Source organism: Marmota marmota, unplaced genomic scaffold (genome assembly GCF_001458135.2).
Source record: "Marmota marmota marmota unplaced genomic scaffold, marMar, whole genome shotgun sequence".
NCBI classification, from domain to species: Eukaryota; Metazoa; Chordata; class Mammalia; order Rodentia; family Sciuridae; genus Marmota; species Marmota marmota.
Genome location: NW_026000037.1, coordinates 16,625,199 through 16,646,519, shown reverse-complemented (window position 1 = coordinate 16,646,519; position 21,321 = coordinate 16,625,199). Strand labels below are relative to the sequence as shown.

Here is a 21,321-nt window from a genome sequence, read left to right as displayed (position 1 = left end):
GCTTGCAATCCTCCTGCCTCAGCCGCCCAAGTATCTGAGACCATAGGCGTGCTCTGCTGTGCCTGGATTTGAACTTGTGTGATTCACCCCCTTAGACTTGTGCCTGGTTGCACTTCAGTTCCTGTGCTCAGAGTGGCAGACAAGTGTCAGTATTCTCAAGAAATGTTGTTGTTGTTCCTCTGTCATATTGCCAGGTTACTGCTCTCTTGAGGTGGTGACATTGGTAGGAGACATTTTGGAGGACACTATTGAGTAAAGGGGGGAACTAAAAAAAGAGTGTAGAACTGGAGGGAAGGGCCCTTTTGCCCCAGGAAATTCCGAGTTAAGGTGCAGGTGCCAACCACAGTGCCCTTTTCAGTGATCTCACGCCTGATTTCTGCCACACCTGATTGTGGTTCATGTGGCCACAGTGATTAGATCACACCACTGATAGAGAACCCACACACATGCTATTTATTATTGGGAGTACTCTCCTAGGTATGGAGGAAATACTTGCCCTTTTCTAGTGATTTCAGGGACACCAGGACTAGAGGTATACCTCAGCCTAACTTGAAATCCTGTAGGTGAGCTCATGTCAGAGGGTGTGGCTGTGACAAAATAAAGTCACACCTCAGTTGAGGCATGCCCTAGCAACCTGTATAGTAATAGTATTTATGGGTTTGCCAAGCCATTGGAGATCTTTGTGACTTTAAAAGGGAAGGCAATGGAAACATCTTATGAAATTGATTCTAAGGCATCTTTCTGGATCTTTAGTAAGCACTGGATTTGAATGTGATACTTTACTCATATCTGGTCCTGGATGGAAACTAGAGTTTTATTTCAGTGTACACTTTGTTAGTGATTGCCTGGAGCAATTTTAGGAAGGATTATAAAGCTATATCTGAGCTTTGATGGAAAGATGACTTGAAAAGATTACGATACCTTCTATGGGAAGAAGGAAAAGCAGTGTATCAGGCTGGTTCATCCCCTTCATTTTAAAAGTTGATCTATAGTTTTGGCTTCCCTGATACTTTGAATTAAAGCTCCAGAGGTTAAGAACCTTATACATTTAGCATTGAGTTAGCTTGGTGCTAGGCACATCATGGATGCTCAGGTGTTGTTGAAGGAATGAACTAAGACCAGAATGTGTGAAATGTCTAAAGTGTTCCAGAGTGAAACAGGGACAGGATTAGGTACCAGCTCTCTAACACCATGATGGGACTCTCCTAAGTGATCATCTTTGGGTACATGGTATAGACACTGAAAGAATACTGCTCCCTTCTCACTCCGCAGGGTGCTTCCATTCTAATTTAAAACAAACATTTACACAGGATGGTGTGTAAGAAAGTACTAAATTAATAATCTGGTCCCAGAAATGAATGTCATAGGTTTGACTGCAAAGTACTTGCTTTGGAATCTCAACCTTTATACTCATTCCAAGGTATCTGTGTTTTGCTCGGGAGACACTTTTTTACTTAACATTAACTATGAGTTAATGCTGTGTGCACCCTTTTCTTCTCATTTTTGATGTTACTAGGATGGAATATTTTGACTGATTAAGGAGTTTTGTTTCAATTTAAATGCCAAGGTGAAATGATCCATTAATAGAAAACAAATGTCATGCAGACTTTCTAAGTTGAAAATTGTGCAGTCACGACGTTGGTTTCTAGAGAAATTATTTATAGCATTTTGAATTAAGTATAAGCCACAGAGAAGCCTTTGTAGTGTGATATTAAAGGATTTTTAAAGCTTTATCCAAAGTAACTGGAAGTCTGGGCTTAGAAATAGGAAGAATATGCACTTTTTATCACGAATACATTTTATGTACGGAGTCATGATTAATATAATAATTGGGAATGGGGGCTATGGATTCCACTGTTGGGGCTGGAATCTTCACCCCATTAATTATGTCCCCTTAGTAAGGTGTGTGTGTAGGTGATTTCCTCCTCTATAGAATGGGGTGATGGTAATCTTTCATGAGACTCTTGTAGGATTAAATGTGATTTCTAGGTAGAGCGCTTATACCAGTGCTGGGACCATAGTAGGTGCTCAATTATTATTGTATATTGTTAATATCAAAATAAAGCTATGTTATTAAGTGCATTTGTATCATGGATAATATTATTGGGATGGAACTCAACTTCACCTTAGTGTTTGTTAATTATAGATAGCAATGGTTAATAGTTTGTATACATTTTTGTTTTCATACAGGCTGAATGTCATTTTTACAAAATTTGATGAAGTCCAAAAATCTGGAAACATGATACAATCTGCAAACGGTGAGTGGAAAAAGCAGAATCTGCTTCTGCCTTTTCAGTTTTATGTCAGCTTATGCTATTTCTGAACTAGATAATTTTTAGTAAGGGCTTCTAGGTCTTAAAACTTAACCTTCATTCATCCACTTTTCCCGGCCAGGAACTATGGAGTCATCACTGACTTTGTTTCATAACCCATAATGAATCCATTAGCTAATCCTGTCGGCTTGGCTTTTAAAACATTCTCAATTCTCACCATTGCTGCTGGTGTCTTCCTGGTTCAGGCCATCGTGGTATGTCACCTGGGCACTGTGGCAGCCTCTCAGCCGTATCCTTGCTTCTCTTCTTTGTCCACACTTGAAGTCTGTTTTGCACATAGCAACCAGGGTTATAAATCTGGTGCTGCTAATTTCCTGCCCCACATCCACACCCAGACTACAATTCAGTGGCTCCCCATGGTCTACCTGCCCCGTTGTGATCTGGCACAGACCCCCATTCTGATGTCATTCCTACTGTTCTTTCTGAAAGTTCTCTGCTCCTGCCACATTCACTGACCTACTGGCTAATTTTGAACATTTTGAGCATCCCTTGTTTCAGGGCCTCTGTGCTTTCTGTTTTTTGTTTTTGGTACCAGGAATTGAACCCAAAGATGCTTAACCAGCTCTTTTTTATTTTTTTATTTTGAGACAAAGTCTCACCAAGTTGCTTAGGGCCTCACTAAGTTGCTGAGGTTAGTTTTTTACTCATGATCCTCCTGCCTCAGCCTCCAGAGCCGCTGGATTACAGGTGAACGCCACTGTGTCCCACTTCTCTATGCTTATTTTTCCTTCTTTCTGAAACATTCACTCTGTGGTATCATGTGACCCTCCTCCTCACTTCATCCTGATCACCGCTGTAGCATCCCTTCATTAGAGAGCCACCCAGAACAGTGTGTCTAGTCCTCCAAGGGATCTCTGCCCTTAACCCTGATTGATTCCTTCTAGCACTTATCCCAGTGAATATTTGTTTACTCATGAAAGCAGGAACTTAATTTTATTTCCTTTTTTTAATTCCCACTTAGCATGAGCTTAGTACCTCAAATATCCCAGTCATGTGGTAGGTATGAAATAAATGTTATTGAATAAGTGAAATGAGCTACAGCCTATTGTTGACAGCTCCCTTATTCGTTTTAGTATTCTGTGAGCTTGTTTTTGAGATCAAGTCAAATTTCAGAAAAGGAGGAAAAGACAGGAGTGAATTACTGCATGAATGAAAAGTCATCAGAAGGTCAATTGCCCCTAAGAACTTTTAACTGACAATATCATTGCATCATACCTGTTTTAGAATTGTTAAGGGTCGTATATCATAAAATAGCCTTCAGATTTTAAATATCTTGAGTGTGTCAAAAATGATGCATGCTTGGTATGTAAGGAACAGACAGCAGGTAACAAGAGTTCAGGTCTTTTTTTTTTTAATATTTAGTTGTTGATGGACCTTTATTTAATTTATTTATTTGTATGTGGTGCTGGGAATCAAACCCAGTGCCTCACACATGCCAGGCATGTGCTGTACCACCGAGCTGTAACCCTAGCCGGAGTTTGGGTCTTTTGACACACTCTGCTGTGTACCCACCATTATTCCATTATTATTCCTAAGGAATTTTACTTTGGATAGCATGCTTCTTATAAAATGCTTAAAGTGATTTAAGATTACTTTTATTAATCCCACTTATTTATTTTTCATGATTATAAAAATATACATCATATTAAAAGAAAAAATGAATAATATTTATCATAATTTAGCTATTACCATCAAAAATCATTTTTATTTCGTGAAATTTTCTTATTGTTCATTTTCCTATAACTGCATAATTTGTAGATAATTTTATTTATGGCATCATTTTCTCTGTTAGCTTGCAAATTTGTGTATGATTTTCGTGTCATATCCTGGGTAAAGCTTAAAACTGAACTCCGGTGTCTGAGTTGTGGGCTGGTGATGAATGGAACTGATGGGTATCCAGAGATAGGGACCCAGGCAGTTAGCTGCCTGACACATGCTTTTTAGTTTTGTGTGAACTTGTTTAGTTTGTGTGGTTTCTCAGTTTAAAAACCATTGCTACTAAGATAAAATGCTGGGCAAGGAATTAGAAGTAGTAGCAGAAAAGCAAGTTTGTACTTTATAGCCTCTACTATCACTATGAAATTGAATCTCATTATAGTGCCAGCATTTGGGAAAAGAATCAAATCTGTGTTGGGGCCTTGCCTAGAAGATTATATATGTCCACTGTGGATTTCACTGAATGTGAAAAATATGAATTTAAGCATCAGGAATACCAAAGTTGTGTAACACTGGGTGCATCATAGCAACACTGTAATCTAAATGCCTAGGTGTAAATATTTCCCCCACATTTCCTTATTTTGTGTGTGAGTATATGTGTGTCCGCTATTTTTGTCTGCAGGTATATATGGGCTTAGGGTAGGATTGAAGGTGAAAATAGTTCTTTTAGGCATCTGTGTTTAAAAAATAGCAAATGGTAAGGAAGACAATCTAAAAATTCTTGGGGTTCTATACTTTTAGCTAATGTAGTATTAATATTTAAATGGTTAGAGCCAAATATGGTTATTTCAAGGAAAGAAGTAATGTAAATGCATATGTATAAAGGTAGTTTTTACTTATTATTTTTCTGAGTTTTTGTATAATTTCCAGTCCAAATGATGTTATACTCCCAAATGGTGATACTACTCTATAGAACTTTGAGAGCTCAGTAAGATGTTCATTAACTGTCAAATAACAAACTACCTAATTTTCTTCTTTGCAAAGATCACTGAACATTTGGGTGGTATGAAGAAATTGTAGCAGCAATGGAAAAATCTGTCCCTCTGTCCTGCTTCTACTCCTCCTCCTCCTTTTTAAAAAATTTTGCTCAACAATTCTCATTCTTTAAAAAAATGAAATTGTTTTTTAAATTTTCTAGACTTCAGACCATTGACTGTTCTACTTTCTCAAAGCCCATTCACTCTGCTTTCTTCAGTTAGTAAAGAGCTGAAAGTATAGACCTGCATGAAATTTTAAGCTAAACAAGCTTAGATTGCAGTTTTTCAGAACTTAGTGATTTTGTAACTTCTTGGAATGTTCTATATAATTATCATATCATCTGCATATGAGAACAGTTTTCTCTCATATCTGTAAGCCTTCTTACCTTATTGCATTACTATAGCTTCCTGCACTGTATAGAGTAAGACTGGACAGCCTTGCTGGTTTCCCATCTTGGGTCTTTCACCATTGATGGGATGTTAGCTGTGGGGTTTTTGGTGTCCCTTATCAGCATGAGGTAGTTTTCATCTATTATTTTTCTGAGTTTTTGTCACAGATAGGTATTGGACTTTTTTTTTTTTTTTTTACGTCATCAGAATATTTTAGAAATTGTGAATACACATATAATTCACCTCCTAAAATTTCACTTTTTTAAAGTACGGGATTTAGAGCTGGGGTTTTTTTTTTTTAATGCCAAAAAAAATGTTCATGCATCACCATCATTTAATTGTAGAATATTTCATCACTCCCAGGAAAACCTGTGTCCATTAGTATGAACTTACTATTCCCTTCTGCCTCTCATCTCTGGCAGCCTAATTTCTGTCTTTATGGTTTTGCCATTTGGGACATTTTATACAAATGGAGTCATACAATATGTGACTATTCTGTCTGGCTTCTTTAACTTTAGCATGCTATTTTCAACGTTCATCTATATGGTAGCATGTATCAGTACTTCTTCCTTTTTGATGGTTGAACAGTATTCCACTGTATGGATAAATTGCATTTTCTTTATCTGTTGATGGACTTTTGAGTTGTTTCCACTTTTGGTTTATTGTTACAAATGCTGCTGAAAACGTTCATGTAAAAGATTTTGTTTTGGATATACATTTTCATTTCTGTATACCAGAGTGGAATTGCTGGGTTACATGTTTAACTTTTTGAGTGACTTGCACTATTTTCCAAAGTAGCTGCACTATTTTACATTCTTAACCAGCAGCGTAAGAGAGTTCCAGTTTCTACACATAATTGTCCACAGTTGTTATTGTCTTTCTTTTCTACTTTAATTTTTCTATTTCTACTTTAGTCATCATCATCATGGTGGTGTCTCATGAATCTGATTTGTATGTCTCTAATAAGTAATGATATCTTTTTCATGTTCTTATTGACCATTTATATACTTTCTTTGGAGAAATATCTATTCAGATAGATCCCTTGCCAGCCCATCATTTCTGATGGATAGCTCCATTTCTAATGGAGCTGTCTATTATTGAGTTTTAAGAGTTCTTTATACATACTGGTGGTATCCAGCATAAGGTTTTATCTAGTATAATCTTATTAAGATATAATTTGTAAATACTTTTTCTTAGTCCATGGGATTTTTTTCTCCTTCACTATATTGGTGCTGTCATTTGAAATACAAAGCTTTTAATTTTGATGAGTTCCAACTTTTTCGTTTGTTTTTCTTTTGTTGTGTGTACGTTAGGTGTTATGCCCAAGAAATGCTTGTTTATAGCTTTCCTTTTTTCTTTCTTTCTTCTTCTTTTGGTCTGTGTCATCTTGATCTCCTTCAAAGCTCGATCCCAGTCCTTTTCCATTCTTCGGCAATACCTTCTTTCTACTTATACTTTCTGTGGCTATAGTTTTATTTACTAACCGTATCACATTCTTTTCATAAATGTTTATCTCCCTTCCAGTTCTTGCCTCAGGGTTGCATGTAACTGGATATGAAGCAGCTGTCTGCCTGACATTTCTTCTTGTATTTGAGACATGTATCTGAAGCCATATTTATATTGCACTTCTAACTGAAAGAAAATGGAAAACAGTAAATAACACTGCATCCTGAATCTTTTCTGTAATTCCTTTATACATGATTTTTCTATTATCCATCTAGGCATGTCAATTAAAGCTTAGGTATCATCTCTGATCTTCTGTACCTCTCTTGTGTGTATTATTATTGATCCCTATGGATTGTCACTTAAGTGTTTCTTGAACCCACCCACTTCTCCCCATCTCCTGGATGCTGGTCAGGTCTAATCTTTCTTGAGCTATTGAGCCAGCCTGGGAGCGTGCCTCCTGCCCCGGTCTTCACCCCTCCGTCTATTGCTCCACCATAAAGCCTTGCTACAGTGATGCCTACTCACCTCTGGGGGAAAATGGATGCAAAAGAGATGGAAACTGGAAGCTTTTCTCTTGTTCCCTTTTTTTTTTTCCTTCTCCAGAGACAGCATTAAATAGCATGTAAATGTTAGATGAACTGTGCTTTATATGTTAGTTTGTAAGAGTTTTATTTTTCCAGTGTTTGAGCAAATTGGACCTCTGCTTTCTCTGAGGTGGGCACTCCCTGTAGCCAACGATTGGATGTGTATCAGGCACTGCTGGCTGAGATCTTCAAAGCCGGGAGGGAAGTCTTCTGATCATCTTCCTTTTTAATTTATCTGGGATGTTTCAAATACATACTAAAGTGGATAAAATAGAATAATGAGCCCCAATGTAGCCCTAACTCAGCTTCAACATTTATCAGTACCACACCAGTCTTGTTTTATCTCTACCCATCAGAAATGATGGGCTGGTCTGATGACGAAGTTGTCACTGATCACCTCATCTGAGTCAGGCTCAAGAAATGGGCATGTCCCCTTCTCTATTTTTGTAGTAGAAATAAGAAAATAAAAACTGAGTATCAGTTCTAGAACAGGAGTATTTTTCTCTGAAATTTTGCAAACAAACTCTGAAAAAGACCCACACCTTTGTCATTCTCGTTTCCTAAGAACAGAGGGAAACTTTTGATTTATAAATCCCATTTGTTTCCAAAGAGAAAGGAAAAACCATTAGTACTGGTATATTAATTACATGGTGATAGGGCTGGGGGAGGACTTCAGTACCACAAAGGGCACTGACTGGGTCTTCCTTGTGAAGTAGCCCTGCTCCATATTCTGCCCACTGGGACGCTTTCCCTCCCTCCCAAACAGTGTTGGATTCTTCAGGCAAACATCTCCAGGCATTCTCTACTTGGATGCTTGGCTTTTGTCATGCTTGCAGGCTTTTGTTTGGTGATTAGTTGGCTCACATCTGTCTGTCTGTCTCCTGCATTGGACTGCGAGCCTCCCAGGTATAGACACTGTGTGTGTGGGTTTGCTCATTCTTGGAGCAAAAACCTCATAGTCTGTTTTGTGTTCTCAGTCCCAGTGAACAGTCATTCTGATTGATACATTTGCCAGTCAGATTTTCCTTTTTCGTCTCGTAGTAATTTTGATGGTACATGTGAACACTTTGCATCTGAGGTGACCAGATTAATTTTTCTTCAACTTTCCCCATGAATTCTTATTTTCTGGTGGGATTCCAGAGTATTGCATATGAGTTGCATGTTGCTTGTGTTCACTGCTGAAGAGCTCAGTAAACTGAAGGAGAGAATGAATGGTAGTACAGGGCTCCCTTCCAGGGTCCTAAACAGCTTAGGTTCCGATCACGTGAAAGCCTGTAGGCCTATTGCATTAAGTGGGCACTGCCTGTTTACAGAGGTGCTACCTAGGCTGACCCAAAAAGTGTCTTTACAGTGATCTGTGTCTTTCAGACTTCCATTTGTGAAAACTTAGCAGCCTGTACTCAGCACAAGGACTTGACAGTTAACCATTGGGCAGGTGGCAATTGTGTTTAACAAACTTTATGGTCATTCATTTTGAAGTGTGGGTGCCCACGTTCCCCCCAGAAGAGTAGACACAGTGTCAGAGAAACTAGAAGGTGATCAAAACATGAGGACATACTTTTGTAGGAAAGGCTGCTGTACCTCTCTTTAGTGTGGTGTGTGACTTTGGACAAATGACTTAATTCTTGTGAGCCACCATTTGCTTAGCTGTCACATGGAGTGAATACCCTGAAGAGATAATGTGCAGAGATCATGTGTAAAATTCTTACTATATCTGGGACATGTGTGGTGCTTAGAATGATTGATTTCTCCTCTAGTTTCTCCATTTTAGGAGAATATTCATTTTTTAAATTGACACCATTTGAGAATAAATTCATACTTTTTTTTTTTGAAGAATTTCAGGTTTAGGGGGGTATGCATTTAAAATGTAATGTACATTTTCATTAGATTGACAGTAATGCTTTTGTGAAAAACTACTGTATTGAGAGAGAATTCACATACTATACAGTCATCCAATTCAGTGTATAGTTCAATCATGTTTATTATTCACTGATAACATACAACTACTGATCTATAGGTGGTCACTGAATTGTTCCTACCTTTTGTGTATTACAAAAGTGCTTCTTTTAATGTGGATGTGTAACCGATGTGATTCTGCAATCTGTATTTGGGGTAAAATTGGGAGTTCATAACCAACTTGAATCTAATGTATGAAATATGATATGTCAGGAGCTTTGTAATGTTTTGAACAACCAATAAAAAAAAAAAAGTGCTTCTTTGAACACTTGAATGGAACTACCAAACTGTTTTCCACAGTGGTTTTGCACCATTTTATATTCCCACCAGCAATTTCCAGATTCTTCACATTCTGGCAACACTTATTATTTTCCATTTTTTAAAAATTGTAATCATCCTATTTGGTAAAGTGGTATCTAATTGTGGTTTTGATTTATATTTCCCTAATGAGTGATGATGTATTCAAGTGTTTGTTGGCCATGTCCAGGTCTTCCATGGAAGTTCTCTATTCAAGTCCTTCACCCATTTTTTTAACTGGGTTATTTGTCTCTTGTTGTTGAGCTATGTGAATTCTTTCTGGATATAAGACTCAGTAGGTAAATGATTTACAAATGGGCTATCTTCTCAGTTTCTTAATAGTGTCTTTTTGTGTACAAAAGTTTTAAATTTTGATGAAATCCAATTTGTCTATTTTTTTTTCCTTTCGTTATTTGTAAACAGTAATGCTCTTTTGCATCAGAAACAAAAGCTCTGGATTTGCACTAAGTTGGAAAAAACTGTTAATGTAATGGCAGTACTCTTAAAGAATAAATGGGTTTCGTCTTGGACTATAGTTCTTGACATGTTCAAAATGACGTCTTATGAAGTTCAATTGATTATTTTTGTATACAGCCTGTGGGCTTATTATTATTATTTTTAAGTATAATAGAATTGTGACTAAAAACAGCAATGAAATAGCAGCCGAGTAGCAATGTAAAATGTGCTGTCTGTAATAGAATACTTCATCTTTGTATGATTCTTCCTTGTTGCTAGGTTACCCGAAGGCCCTTCAGCTTTGAATGGCAAGAATAAGGGAGTTAAAAATATGTTGCCATATAGATGTTTCTTTTTCTCCTTCCCATCTCCATATAATTAGCAAACCCCTTGAAGCAAAAATTATAGTTTTTCTTTCCATGAGTTTCAAAAAGCAAATTATTTTCTGTGTAAGTATTTTAATCATGCAGATGTGCTTATGCTCATAGGAGAATTGGATTTTGAGAATGAAAGAACCAGTAATTATGGAGTAGTCAGTGTCCTTTATCTGCAGCCACTTAATGATCTCTAATTGGATTTGATTGAAGTGAGGTCTATGCACATTAATTTGGTTAAAAAAAAAACATGCTTTTGGGCTTCTTAAGCAAAGCTAACATGTTTATGAAAAATAGAAGTGTCATGTCAATTAAATCCATGAAAATTCCATAATCTGTAGCTAGACAAAATGTTTGCAGATTAAAACTATAAACAACTAGGTAACATAATCATAAAATTATTGACCTTGTACATGACTGTACCTAGGGTATCATTTTGCTGCCAAATGCATCCTGTTTTTATACTAAAAATTTTATACGTTGAAAACTGTTACAAGGTATTTCTACTTTATTGAAAATGAGAAATGCCTGTTTAAGTATGAAAACAAACAGACTAATGTTGCATTGTATTAGGTAAGGTCTGAATTGTTGCCAGGTGTAGCCGGGACAAAGCATTCCTTTAAAAGGGAATCTTTATTAAGAAGCCAAGCTATTATTATTCATTCCTGGCTGTTAATAGCTGTGATTATGAATAAGTGGATCAGGTGCTCATGGGTTCCCACCCTTCCCCCTTCTTTTATTTATTAGACTTCAGCTTGCAAGGCTTGGGGTGGTGGTTCAGTATCTTAGGAAGTGTCTCCATAGTCACAACTACGTGGGTAACGTGTTACAAGGCTGGTAAATGTATTGAGCTCTGCTAAGAGGTCCACTTAAAATAGCCCGGAAAAGACTGTTTCTGATACCAGTTTAAGTAACACAGTTAAATGAACAGCCTGTTTTCTATGTGGAAATGAGATTACTTTTTGTTATTTTTCTAATTTAAGATTTATGTTAGGGATATTCTGTTTTTTGGGTGAGGAAAATCAGGTAGTTGGTTAAAAATGATTTTTTAGTAAGTTTTAAAGAGGGCTCTTATGTGAGTATAGTCAGCTGGAGAAGGTTTGCTCCCTTCCCCCTTTTTGAAAAGTCAGTGTTACATAGAGTCTAGGCTTTTATTTTGGAATAGGGTGGCAGTTGTTATTGGTGCTGGATCTCGCTGAAGAAGCATGTGGGTGGAGAGTTTGCTGATGCTTAAGTTGCTGTGAGTAGGTATAGCTTTCAGAGCAGTGTTTTTATTTGGTACCAAGATCACTGACAGTCATGACTGCTGGGAGAGGTAGGCTGTTCTCCTATATTCTGGAAAATGTTTGTGATTATTGCTGCTTGACTAGGCAGGAAATAAAATTCTTAAAATATTTTATATTTTGGGAATGGAAAATCATGTATGAAATGTAATAACTGCAATGAATGTTAATTGAATTTAGATGGAGAAAATTATGAAACAGTTGTGTGAACATCAACATTAGCAACCTTCAGACTAAGGAAAGAAGGAGGAGGAGGCAGAGAAAGCAAAGGCTAGCTGGGTTTTCATCAGCCTGTTTACTTCATATGCATTTCATTTTTCTCTGGTCTTATGTTCACAGTATGTAGGTTTTGAAAATGAATCTGTTTTTGCAGTTACTAGGCATTTGTTAATAAGCCCTAATGCCTTTAAAAAGAATCTATTGAGTAGAAATTTATACTCTAAAGTGTCTTTTCTTGGAGCTTGTATTTGAGGTTTTGAAAAGTGTGTGACTTAAAAGTACCAAGAGTGTAGAAAAGCAAAGCACATATGAATCAGCGGTGGAAGGATGCTGTTTCTGTCTTAAGAATCATTGTTTAAATTTCTTTCTTCCTTCAAAGGGAGAATCTTGTAAATGCCAAAGTGGAAAAGAACAACTACACAAGAAGTGTTTTCCACAATCTACTGATTAGCCATCAATCTTTCCATGGAGGTTTTTACCCATCATTGAAGTGATTCTGAAAGGCTGTGTGAACCACGTTTGCATTTTGAGCAGAGGGGATTTGATAGGATGGAACAACTTGTGTGCTATCTTGTCCCCATGATGCTTTTTCTGGCAGGCTTTCATTTATTGTCTGTGAAGGATATTTCCAAACCCTTCCACTGAAGCAGGTATTCCGCAGAGTGAAATTGTGCACAATAAAAAGTGTTTGTTAGTCTCCCACTGTGGGGAAATGGGCACACATCTGGCACTTTTGCTCTGTGCTTGTATTGTAGGGGACTGCTAAGGGTGTATATTTCTGTCGACTTAGGTTTAGCTGAAACCAAAGTTAAACGTTTGGCTGAATGTTGCAATATTGGAAAATGCCACATTTCTGCTCATCTTACAATGGGAATTTAATGTACACAGTGACAGTATGGCTTTTGGTTTCATACCTCGCTGTAGTATATTCTATTTTCAGGGTAGGCTGCTATCGGAAATCAATACCTGGAGTAAGAGCATTAAATAATTTATGCTCTAAAGTGTCTTTTCTTGGAGGCTTGTATTTGAGGTTTTGAAAAGTGTGTGACTTAAAAGTACCATTAGTCTGAAGTTGTATCTTGTTTTGTTTTAAACAACAGCACATTAATAGAGTGGCAACTATTTAATGTTAAAGATTGTGGAGAAAGCCTTGTGCATCTGAGTTAAAATAAAGACTTTTTGCATGGAATTTCGTTTCAAATTGCCTGCTTGGTCACTGTTACCTGAGACGCAAGCTTTAGCAGCATTGCTAACTTTTACCTTGAGTAGCTGCGCATGTGGTAGGAAACAAGAATTAAAGGCTGCTTCCTGTAGCAGTGGCATAGTTAAATCATCTGTCAATCTATACTTAGTCAAGGAACCACTGACCATCCTCAGATTTTAATACAGCTATTCTCCCACCATGTGTGGAGTGTTTTAGTATTTTCAGAACACTTTCCCACATTTCTTTTTTAAATGATCCTCTCAGCAAGCAAACCACGGGAGTGGGCCTGCAGCGTCAGGTTTTCTGTAGTTGTCAGTGGAGGGACACAGAGAAGGATCCTGAGCATTTGGTCTTTAACCAGTCCTCCTCTCTGCTCTGCTCCTGTCAGGCTGAGTGCTGTCTGCCTGCTGTCGCGCTCAAACCTGGAGTTGATTGTTGGTTTCTTTGATTCTGCGGTTGTGCCATCAATAGTTACTGTAGGAAATAATTAGAAAATGAAAGCATTGAAAGAAATATTATTAAAACAGGCATTTGCACCCCATAACCAAAAGATTGTTTTGAGTAAGCAAAATGTGATGTTCCTTGTCAGTTGTTTGTCTGGTAGATTCAGGAGTCAGATTCTGGGAAAGAAAAGTATGATTCAAACATGATGAGTGCGTTTCTAGAAGCAGTTTGGTGTTCATGTAGGAGAAAGCGGACAAGGGCCTTCTTGTGTACCTTGCTAAGAAGCTAAGATAACTTAAATTTTAAAAATGGAGTGAATAAGGGAGACTGATCGTGGTGACTAATAGGAAAAATATAATTTCAGAATACAGGGTAGTTTTGTAAGTGAGATAATATATCTTTAAGAGAAATTCACCAGCTTTTCTTCTTCTTTGTTTAGCGCAGACTGGTGTGAATCAGCCAAAAAAAAATGTCATCAATCCTTTAGGGGCATTGGGCCTGGTACATGGATATCATTCCACTGTAGGTGATCTAATGAGAAGTGAAAGTTGGACCTAGGTGTAAGATGTAGCTTTTGTATAGACATGGAATGCTAGCTAAAGAAAGCAGTCATGCTGGGTCAGTGGTGCACAATCCCAGTGCCTCAGGAGACTGAGCAGGAAGATTGCAAGTTTGATGCCAGCCTCAGCAACTTAGTGAGGCCCTAAGCAACTTAGAGAGACCCTGTCTCAAAATAAAAAATAAAAAGAGCTGAGGATGTAGCTCAGTAGTAAAGCATCCCTGGGTTCAATTCCCAGTTCCAAAAACAAACAGGGGCGGGGGGGAGGGAGGGAGGGAGGGAGGGAGGGAGAGGGATAACAAGTTGCAAAATCAGAGAGCTAGAAGAAGCTGCCACCCACTTCTCATATCTTGGTGTCTTGTGAGATAATATATCTTTAAGAGAAATTCAAACCTCTTGGGGGAAGTGGCTGATTCTAGAGCCGAAGCAAGGACTTTAACAAGATAAATACTTTACAACCAGTGCCTCTCATGTGCTAGGCAAGCATTCTGCCACGGAGCTACAGCCTGGCCCAGTACTATTTGATTTTAACCCAAAATATAAAATAAATATTTGTAATTCCATACTGATATGCTAAGTTGGTGAGGTTGGACTTGAACTTTTTTTTGTCGTTTTTTTAGATATATATGATAGCAGTGTGTATTTTAACATATTATACACACATGGAGTATAACTTATTCTAATTAGGATCCCATTCTTGCAGTTGCACATGACGTGGAATTTCACTGGTCGTATATTTATATAAGGACACAGGAAAGTTATGTGTGATTCATTCTGCTGTCTCTCCTATTCCCATCCCCTTCCTTCCCTTTGTCTAATCCAATCAATTTCTGTTCTTCCCTCCCCCATCTTTAATTATGTGTTAGCATTCACATATCAGAGAGAACATTCGGCCCTTGGTTTTTTGGTGGGACTGGCTTATTTCTTAGCATGATAATCTCCAGTTTCATCCATTTCCCAGCAAATGCTATAATTTCATTTTTTATGGCTAAGTAATATTTCATTGTGTATATACCATATTGTCTTCATCCATTCATCTGTTGAAGGGCACCTAGGTTGGTTCCATGCTTATCTATTGCTAGAATTGAACTGCTGTAAACATTATGTTGGCTTTGAACTTGTGATCTTCCTGCCTCAGCCTCCCAAATTGCTGGGATTACAGGCATGTGCTACTGTTCCCAGCTTGTTGTACTATCTTTACAACTTTTCTATAAATCTAATACTAATCCAAAATTTTTTTAATTAAAAAAATACTGAAGAAATAAGGGGGTTGGGAAAGAAGCTGTTTATTCTTGTTTTCTTTTGTTAATATCTGTATTTGTTCTGTGAAAAAGGTAACAATTTATCTGGAATTTGGGTTCTGTCTTTTTTTTTTTTTTTTTTTTTTTAACACACCGAGTGTTTGAAACATCTAGTGTCATTTATTTAAAAGAAAAGCTTAGTCATGGAAACCAGTAGGGAGACTACTTCAGTAACAGGAATAAGGAAAAATTTTGGTAATAGAAAGGAGGGAGAACAGAATTAGGGTAACTTCAGTGAGACGAGGGGATGTGGAAGATGGTCAGGGAAGGAAGATGTGGGAGATGGTCAGGGAAGAGGGCAGGATAAGGACAGTGTGTTTTGGCTTGGGTGACTGGTGGTGAGTCCAACTGATGTGGGGAGCCTGGAAGCTGAGTAGGTTTCAGCAGCAGGTTGTTTATAGATGATGATAGCTTTGGACACTTGAACATAGAATTTTGTCAGTGGGTTTGATTCAAGCAGGTTTGTATCTTTGGGGCTGCTGTTAGAGGATTAAGATTGGTGTTTCTTTTAAAAATTATCATCTTATTTCTCTATGTCTTTTTATACAGGAGTATGGTTATTTGTCTCTAGCTAAGAGGGTTCCTGAGAATGAGGTCATTAGAACAGAGAAGGATGTTCGAAATCTGCACAAAGGGCAAATAGCTCTTGGTATAATCACTTTTAAGTATGAGGAACGTTCTGATAGGAACCCTTTCCCAAATTCAGCTCTGAGTTTTTCCAGTTGATTTGCTTTTGTGCCTACATAGCTGCTGTCAAGAAGAATTGGGTCAGGGTGGGTACAGTGATAATTAAAATGACATTTCCAAAAGAGTGCAAGGTGTAGATCTGATGCCTGTAGGTTTGGGATGCTGACATTAAGTATAACCCTTTCAGGGCAAATTCCCAGGTAAAATAAGGTCAAAGGGAGAAATCGATATTTAATCAGTAAAAGGATACACTGTGATTTCTTGTGAATATGACTTTCAGAAATTATTTAGGTTTTGAAATTCTAGATGTTGACTCCTGGAAGCCCAGTTTTAATTTTTAGTCATCAGTATACAAACTTTGTTCATGTATGTTTTTTCTTTTATGGCTGAACCCAGGGCCCTTTCTGAGGTGTTAGTCAAGCTCCCCGCCTCTGCACTACACCCCAGCTCTGTTTGTGTCCCTTAAAGTTGCTTAAACTTCTACCCTCCTCGTTGAAATTTTAAAAATCAACTCAGAATATGCTCACTTAAAATAAGGCCTATACCTTTTAGTACTTTTGTGAGGGACAAGTGACAATATCAGTGCCCTGCTACTTTCTGGTATACTACCAAGAAGGAGTTTGGTTTATGTTTTGGTACTGGGAATGAAACCTAGGGGCGCTTTGCCACTCAGCTAGGTTCCCAGCCCTTTCTTATTTTGAGACACAGTCTTGCTGAGGCTGGCCTCAGATTTACGATTCTCCTGTCTCAGCCTCTCAAGTCGCTGAGATTATAGGTGTATGCTGCTATGTCTGGTAGATTTTCAATTGGCATTGTAAAATATTAAGGGATAGAAACTTGCTCTGACTCTGGTATATAGAGATGGAGCCTGTGGGAAGTGTTAGGTTAGGGTCATCAAGGTGTAGCCACCATGACTGAGTCCTTTTTATAAAAAAAGGGAGAGAAATCAGAGGACATGCGTGCACATTCACAGCTCCTGTTTCAGCTGTGGGCTGCTCTGGGACTCTGCCAGCAAGAAAACTGGACCAGATGTGGGTCCTTAACCTTAGACCAAAACCATAAGCCAAAATAAACCTATCCTGGCCGTGGTACTATTCATTGTCAACAGAAAATGGACTAATATACTAGGCTTCTGTAGCCTCTAGGAATTTGTTTTCCCAAGGCTCATGGTACCAAGGAGTAGTCAACTTTGTTAGGACAGTGACAGATGCTTGGCTTACATGATTGCCAGCAGCCATCCCAGTGCCTGGTGCAGGTCAGATGTTTGAAACACATCCTCTGCATACATACAAGAAAGGCTTGTGAGATGATCCTCATTCTACAGGTGAGAAAAAAGCTCAGTAAAAACGTGTCTTAACTACAGGTTTTGCTAGGACTCCAAAGTTGGACGAGCTTTTTGAAATCTGTGTACTTTTCACCACTACAGGTGCTGCCTCCAAAGGCGATGGTTATATGTGGAAGACTGACTTCCAATTATTGTTGCTTTTCTCTTGGTGAATCTTGGTGAAACTGCACATTGTCACATTGATTTTCCTCATGCCCAGAAATGCCAGAACACTTATTTAGCACGGAGAAGTAGAGCTCTGAGGTCAGGAGACTAATTATTGGCCTGTCCCCATGATGGATATTCACACTGAGTCTCTTCTGGGTTCCAATGAGGCAGGAGCTGAGCCAGCCCTGTCACTGCTGGCATGCCACAGGATCATATAGCTCCTTATGCTGGGCCCAGATGATATGCTGACCCCGTCAGGGAAGACACATGTACCCACAGACATTTGGGGCTTAGAGAATTCACTGAGCAGTCAGATGGAAAGTTCTTTTGACATGATTAGTGGGGTTTAGTGGTTCTTCCACCAGGTCAAAGCTGAATAAGTAAATGCATTTGCTTTAAAATTTTTTTTAGGGGGGAGAAAATACCCCACAATTGAAAGGTCCTGTTTTCTGTATTCAAGTTAATTTCTTGTGTCTTCATTTTACTTGGGTTTCTTTGTATAGAAATGAAAATTGTGTTCTCGTGTGGCTTCCTATATTCAGTTTTCTGCAGTCAGATCAGCTGGGGTGAACTGCGTGTAATGTGCTGGTGGCCGTGAGGCTGGACCCAGGTGGTAGAGGATGTGGCAGGGAAAGAGAAGGGCACCACCTTATTGTGGGGCTCTTTTCCTGCTGAAGGAGCAAGCCCTGTCCTGTTTCTACTGAAGGCATGCATTTGCTTCATTGCTCATAGCAAATTGATACTTTCTTCCTCCCCTTCTCCCGCACCTACTGTGAATTCCCCATCAGTGACAGAGATATCTGAGGAATCCCTGCCTCTTCAGATGAGTCTATGCCTTTAGCAAAAGCAACGTGGTGTGGTTGTCTTCCCTGGGCCACCCTGTCCACCGTGTCTCTCACCACCCTCTGCCTTCTCCACTCTGTTACAGAACATTCTCCCTTTTCCTTTATTGTCCTTATCACAGGTTTGTGTCTACAAATGTCATTTTATCTCTTTGTACAGAAAGTTCCCTGTGGGCAGTTAGCAGGATTTGTTTATATTCCTAGGACCCAGATAAGTGCCTGAAAATGTAGTAATCACTCATGTAGTTTTTGAGTGAGTAGACAAAGAAAAAAGATGATTTTTCAAATCAAATAACAGTTAGCCTCCTATTCCTTCTATAAATTACCTTGACTCTTCTTTCTTCAAGGAAATTCATGCTGATCTGGGCATGATGGCGCACGCCTGTAATCCCAGCAACTTGGGAGGCTGAGGCAGGAGGACCACAAGTCCAAGTCCAGCCTCAGCAACTTAGTGAGACCCTGTCTCAAAATCAAAAATAAAAAGGGATGTAGTGGGGACACATCCCAAGTGGGGACATGCCCAGAGTAGGAGAGCTCCTGGACCTATCTGTATGCAGGGGAGTAGCTCACTGGTTTGTTCATTATCCCCTTACAGAAATTTTTGTCCCTATTGCTTGGGTTCTTGAATCGTCTTTTTTGAATTCGTTCTAGCTGTGTGGCTGCTCAGCTTGGCAGTGTGCTTCTGAGTTAAGTAGGATGTGCACACATTTAAAGCATTTGACCCTCCCAGTTAATGTTAAGTTCCTCAGTGCTGAACACGAGTAATGTAGTGAGTCACTTTGGGAGGTTGATAGGAGGGCACTGTGGATCCTCTCTGAATTTATTTGGTGTGTTCTGTGTTCATATGGCAAGTCCTGTGCACGCCCTCAGCAGAGCATCACCCTGAATCATAACTGCTGCTACTTTTATGTGTCTGTTCCCATGATGGATTGCAGGCTCCAGAGGAGGAGCTGTGACTCTTTTTTCTGCATCCTAGCTGCCAACAGAGCACCTGGGACACTGTTGCACTTCATAAAGAAACACCTGAGAGCTGAAGGAAGACAGATGCTCAGGTGTGCTGTTGGCATGCAGAGGTGGTATCCTTCCAGCCCTCCCAGGGTAGGAAGCACGGTTCACACTGGTTCCCTGGGAATCTACCCGAGCTTCAGTATAGCGGTAACAAAAGGATTACTTTGAGACTAAGTCATGTCTACAGTGACCCTGTGCCTGGTCTTGAATTCCACATTACAGGAGGCCATAGAGGGTTTGGAGAAAATTTAAAGAATCGATGCCACTTGGTAGAGGCATATTCTTTACTTGGCTTTTTTCTTTTCCTTACAAATGAAACATTTCTTTTCTTGTAACCCGAAGAGAATTGTCTTGACAATGGGACAAATGGATCATCTCCCTTTGTAGTCAACTCTAGAAAAGGTGAATTGACTGTGCCTACCTCCACTTCTCAGTCATGTTTGTATGTTTCTGTCATCTGCCTGAATTAGTTGTATACTCTTTAAGAACATTCTGAAGGAAAATTCTATTGCTAATTCTTTACCTCCATTTGCATGTTTTAAAGAGCTTGTTTTTTGTATTCAAAAGTATCAAACAAATAATTAGAGTCTAAATATCTGCATTTTCCCGTACCTATGTCTTCATATGTATTCTGTCTAATCTGCATGAAATCTATTACTGTACGACAAAGATTAGTTGGGTTGCAGATGGCACAGGCCCATACTGCGTGGTGTGAGTAAAATGGAGACTGAATTGACTTGAGAGCTGAGAGACCTGATGGTGGATCCTGCTTTCCCTGGGGGCAGAAGCCTTACATCAGGCCTCGCTTCTCCTGCCTTCTCTTGATCTGCTTTCTTTTGCTCTACTCTGCTCTGTTCTGAGGCAAGTACCTTAAAGCCGCTGCAGGCTTGCCCCTCAGTTCCTAGTCCAGAAGGAAGAGAGATTCTAGAATTCACTGCCTTGGTGGGTGGGGCAGAGCCTTGACACATGTTTCCAGGTCCTGGTGGCTCTCCATTCCTTGAGTAGGGGTGTGGTCCCTCTGAGAGGGAGGAAGATTGGTTGCCTGAGAACTGCTGGGGGTTGTCGGGAGAACAAGGGGCTTGATGTGGGTCAGCACATGGGAGACAGTTGTATCCTTTTTTTGCAGACAAGGAAGCCTTTTTCTTTTTTAAGCCCCATCTTGAGGTTGATCCCAGTGGGGGCTGGGAGAGAGTACAGGCTTGTGACTAATGAAGCCAGTTTATTGCGCAGTGGGAGCTCCGCATTTCTTCATGGAACCAAAAGGTCCATTCTAGGGCTACTCTGTTTTGCGCAGTGCCTGCGTCTCTTCTGGGGCTCTCCTGGGCCTCCCTACTGTCACCTGCTCATAAAGAGATTAAGCAGCAGCCAGGACATTTCCACCTGACTGACACTTATAGAATAATGGAGCCTTGGTTTGCCCCTGAAGCAGCACTCAGTGGCTTCTGTCCCTGTGGACTCTGAGCTCCAGCACTGCCTCTAAGGACCAGATATTGGGGGGATCTTGCCTCCTGCCCACCTTTCATTTCATTTCTCTCTCTGGTTTCTGTGGGGTCTTATTTGCATGTCTTCTTCTAGCTTCTTCTCTTCGAACAAGATTAGTAAAACTAAAGTGAATTTTTGAGTTTTCTTGTCTCTGCCTCAGCTGTCTTCTTGCTTTGTTTGTACTAGTGGTATCCTTGTGGCGATGGTTTTAGCTTTCTGGCAGAGAGCTCTTGGCTGAAGGAAGGGAAGGTGATCCCTCACCATATGGTTG

At 39.3% G+C, this 21,321-nt stretch overlaps 1 protein-coding gene across 27 annotated transcripts in view; it reads left to right on the top strand.

Annotated features, from left to right (window-relative positions):
- The window catches only part of Clasp1 (cytoplasmic linker associated protein 1), a 259,501-nt gene that overhangs the window by 104,982 nt on the left and 133,198 nt on the right, over positions 1-21,321 (top strand). For all 27 annotated transcript variants that reach the window (XM_048812118.1, XM_048812111.1, XM_048812104.1 and 24 more), the window contains exon 8: positions 2,191-2,258. In XM_048812118.1, the coding sequence (XP_048668075.1) occupies positions 2,191-2,258 (68 nt within the window). The remainder of the gene's footprint in view (positions 1-2,190; positions 2,259-21,321) is intronic.